The following is a 4,864-nucleotide window of genomic DNA, read 5'->3' as shown; positions in this document are numbered from 1 at the left end:
TACTACTCCACTAATGTGAACCCACACCTAAATAATATATACTAAGAAATTAAAGTCCACTAAATATAATAAAACGAATCAGAGATCAGAATATCCAATTCCCTCCAATCAAATTCAACTCCAATTTTCCAGCAAAAAAAAATACTATCATTGCCAATCTGCTGCACTGGCCAAACCACCGAATACCTTATCTTTCTTTCTGCACATGACCTTTCACCCTTTCGTTCAACCATTCCGCATAATTCTCGCAAGTTTTATCAAATACGTTTTCTTTTCTTTTACTACCGTCACTTCTTTGGTCATCATTTCTGGTTGTTAGAAGCTTCTTACAAGAGAGATGTCCCCGTAGTAAAATGTCAGAATTTTACCTTATTTACTGCAGTAATTACACTGGAAAACACCCTTAATCAAGGCACGTGCTCACGTGTTACCATGTGGGAAGTCTTTATTTCAAGCCAAGCAACCGCCGCCCAAACGGCCAAAGCTCTCAACCCATCCCTTTTTGAAACGTGGAGGAAAGCAATACATTTTCATTTCTAATTGAGAGAGAGAAGAAGAAGAGAAAAAGTAAAAGAAACAGCCGCACTTGGACAAATTGTTTTGCTTGTGTTGTTGTGTTGCGTTAAATTCTCTAACCAGCAAAGACCCCCCAATCATAGTCTACGTATATATATAGTCATTCTCCAGCTTACATTCCAGCTAAAACCAAACCAACATTTTTACAATTCAACACTTTCTTTCTCTCTTCCTTCTTCACAAACTCTCTGTCTCTCTCTCTCTCTCTCTCTAAACTCAATTACAATGAATTGGATCAGAGGCAAAACAATTGGTCGTGGATCATCAGCTGTAGTCTCCATGGCAACCTCACAAAAAAATGGTGATCTTTTCGCTGTGAAATCCGCAGAGCTTTATCGAGCAGAATTCTTGAAAAGAGAGGAACGAATTCTTTCTACGCTTGATTGTCCACAAATTATCAAGTACATTGGTTCTGATACTACAAATGAAAATGGTGAGTTAATGTATAATCTTTTTATGGAATATGTTTCTGGCGGAACGCTTACTGAAGCAATTCAAGAACAAAAGGGAAAGCTCGATGAATTTTCGATTAAATCTTATACTGGTGAAATTCTCCGTGGGTTGAATTATCTCCATTCAAATGGATTAGTCCATTGTGATATTAAAGGGAGAAATATTTTGATTGGGGAAAATGGTGCCAAAATTGCAGACTTGGGTTGTGCTAAATGGATGGATGAAGTTTCGAATTCATCGAGAATTTCAGGTACACCGGTATTCATGGCACCAGAGGTTGCACGCGGTGAAGAACAAGGGTGTCCTGCTGATATTTGGGCACTTGGTTGCACAATTATTGAAATGGCTACTGGACGTGCCCCATGGTCATCAGATGGTGACGATGCAGTTTCTGTCCTCTATAGAATTGCATTTTCAGGGGAAGTTCCTGAATTTCCAAGTTTTTTGTCAGAAAATGCCAAGGATTTCTTAAGTAAATGTTTGGAAAGGGATCTAAAAAAGAGATGGAATACCAATCAGCTTCTTAAACATCCATTTGTTGATGAATTCAATTCAAAGCAATTCAAAGAATCTAAAATGAAATCTCCAACAAGTATACTTGATCAAGATTTTTGGGATTCAATGGAAGAAGTTATCGAAACGCCACGAAATGTTTCAACCGGTTGTTCTTCAGTTTCTGTTATTGACAGACTAAGAAAAATTTCATCACCAATTGAACCCAATTGGGAGTGCGAAGATGATTGGATCACCATTAGAAATGAGAATTGTCAAGAAAGTGTGAATTTTTCCGGAGAGGAATTCGAATTTTCGACAATATCAGTCGACGAACCCACAACAGCACCAACTAGTGGGTCAGACTCAGTTTACAATGATGATGATGAAGATAAAGTTGAGTTTTCAGGAAGATTTGATTTTGAAAATGATGAAGTGCCGTTTAATTTCTTTGATTATAATTTTAGTTTTAGTAGTAACAGTAGTATTAGGTTCAAAGGAAATTCGAGTAGTAAAAATTCTTACGTCAATTTAAAATTTATTATTACGAAATGTAAATCTAGAATTAATCTCAATTTTGAGATAAAAAATGAAATTATTATGTTTTCCACGAAATTCAATTCTCTTAAGATTCGCAGTACATTTCCTCCTCTCTTCTTCTTTCTGTTTTTTAAGTTAAATTTTCTGGTTTGGGGTTGACTAAATTGACTTTTGAGAAAGTTGTTGAGGAAGAAGTCAATGTCCTTGTATTGTTACAGGAGTCAAGAACACTGCAGAGAGTCAGCCATTTGGCAACTTCTCCCTTCCTTTGTTTGGTTTGCCAAGACCAATAAGAGTCTCTAATGGAAGGAGTTAGGAGTATTTTTAAAACTAATTTTGACCTAATCCAATGTGAAGGTAGACTTTACCTGAGAAAAGAAATTACAGACAAAGAAGACCGAAGAAGAATAAGGCCACTAGGGAATGAAAATTTCAAAATGGAGAAATTACCTGCTGCTTACACACAGCTATCTAGTGCTTGGACTGATAATTACGAAGAGTCTGAATTTGACTTTTTTCAGGGGGGTTGGTTCGGTTTAGGTTGGTGGCATTCCCAATCTCCAATTTAAGAAAATTGCTATTCAAACTTCATGGTTTCACACCATATGAAAGCAGCCCCAGTAAAAGTAGATAGCGTTCATTGGTTGTCGAGAATGAGTAATTTGTCCAGAGCCGAATTTCTGGACAAATCTTCAGGGTTGCATAAAACTGGCTGCCTATGCCTAGTGCATTCCTGTCCAGAATGAGTAATCTAATAAAAGACTTAAAAGTGTTACCCGCTAAACCCAGGGGAATAACAAGAAGTTCGCATCGCCTGAATACAAACACTAAGCCTATGAAAGCTATTGATGAAACCTCTCCTGTATGTAGAGCAGGGGTTCACTCCAGGGGCGGAGGCAATGTAATGCAAGGGTGTGCAATTTGCACACCCTTAAATTTCAAATACCAATACTGAGTGTTAGTTTTTTGCAAGCCTAAATCAAGGGCCAATTGCTTTTTGCACCCCTAAAATCCAAAGAGTCCAACTCTTCAAGACCCAATCACAGCTGAAATGCTTCATGAGTGTAATTATTTCTTGCCTCTTTCTTCTCAAATTCATTTATTCGATCAAAATGAAGCATACGTCACCATCCAAGATCTCTTCTTGCTGGCTGAGGTTGATGTGCAACGGAATTTTTGATGTACAACGGAATTGTTGATGTGCAATGGAGTTTTCATTTTGCTAGTCTTTTTATTTTCTCGCGGAATTATTTTTCTTGCACGCCTCCTTTCAAATCCTAGCTCCGCTCCTGGTTCACTCCCAGCTTGGAGTTTTTAGAGGAAGCATATTAGACTGACTTTTACCATGTTTTGGTGCCAGCATTTCTCTTTTCCAACAAAATTGGGATCAAGAGCATGATTTTGAAAATCGTAGGATTCGCTTCATTTCTTTCAAATTCGATTCAAATCGCATGCAAGAATTGTTTTGAATGTAAATCGTGTTGTCAATTACGTTTGACTACGATTCTTGACTAATTCCAAAGTCAAAGATGGATGTTCCAAAAATGAGAACTCCTAGGTTCGAACCCACGACCTGCTATATCATGAGAGTGACCGTTAACCAGTGTTCACGTTAGTTTTTTCTAATGTTAAATGAACTTAATTACTATATATGTACGAGATTAAAGACTGAAACTTTATAAAAGATTATAATCTTTGCTGAATACTATGATAATTAAATACTATTTACAAGAAAATATACGATTTAATAATCGACCATGAATCTTCGATTTACGTTTTAACATGCGATTGGATTCACAAAATTGAAAAACGATTTCCTACACGATTTACGATTTCACAACCTTGATCAAGAGATTAACTTGTATTAAAGAGATGTCAAAAGTAGCTCAAAACCAGCACAACCTAACCAGTGAACAGATCTTTAATTCGAAACTTTTGGTTTTGGTCCCCCAGGCTCTGCCATACTGGCCACATTTTTTAACATGAAAGCAACACCAAATATCATCATGACTGTAACACTTCGGGGTTTGGATCAGGGTTTAACCAGATGTAAACCCAAAATTCCAGTTGTTATCGTTGTCTCAAAATTTTTAAGCCATTTCTTTTCCTTTACATTCTCATTTTAACTATGAGTAAATCGTACTTTTCCTATCATTTTGAAAGGTTCTAGTCAATCAACCAAGTAGGAGTCATGTGCAACAAGAAGAAATGGATGCAAATCAGTATACAACCAAGGGTGGAACCAAAAATGTTCTTTACCCCGGGTTTGGCCATCTTCTTATCCCGGGTTTCAGCCTAAAAATCACACATGGATTTTGGCCCAATTTAAATTAGGTAACAAAAAAAATGATTTTTTGGGATTTTAGGGGTGGCTCCATCCAGGGGAAGTCTGGCTGTAAATCCTCCCCTGCACAGTGTTAAATCTTGAAAACTTGTCGAAAATGTTTCCCTTCTGACACAATCTATGATATCGGAGCTCTACAGACTTCGTCAAATGTAGGAATTCAATATTTGATACCAATTTGGAAACTAGGGAGACTCAACGTGTGCTAAATTCTAACTTCAATTCAATTGGTCTGAAATTTTTTTGGGAAGGTATTAGAATATGGACATCCAACTCAAAACCAATTAGATCGATTTATAATGTTAGAAAATCAGATGGTACTTTAATTTACTGTGTTACTTTAGATTATATAACTTTTTTTTTATTCGAAAACACTATATATTAGACAAACTTAATTTACATAACTTAAGCTGGTAGATTTTTGATCATCCCCAATGATTTTCCTGATTTTATCTGGGA

General features: G+C 36.6%; 1 protein-coding gene across 1 annotated transcript; it reads left to right on the top strand.

Annotated features, from left to right (window-relative positions):
• The first annotated feature begins 622 nt into the window (after positions 1-622).
• Positions 623-2,235, top strand: LOC113287987 (mitogen-activated protein kinase kinase kinase 18-like). Its single transcript, XM_026536900.1, has one exon. It carries the CDS (start codon positions 802-804, stop codon positions 2,218-2,220), a length of 1,419 nt encoding a protein of 472 aa, XP_026392685.1. The 5' UTR covers positions 623-801; the 3' UTR covers positions 2,221-2,235.
• Positions 2,236-4,864: the final 2,629 nt, after the last annotated feature.

Source organism: Papaver somniferum, chromosome 6, assembly GCF_003573695.1.
Source record: "Papaver somniferum cultivar HN1 chromosome 6, ASM357369v1, whole genome shotgun sequence".
Taxonomy (NCBI): Eukaryota; Viridiplantae; Streptophyta; class Magnoliopsida; order Ranunculales; family Papaveraceae; genus Papaver; species Papaver somniferum.
This window is presented reverse-complemented; position numbering and strand designations above follow the sequence as displayed.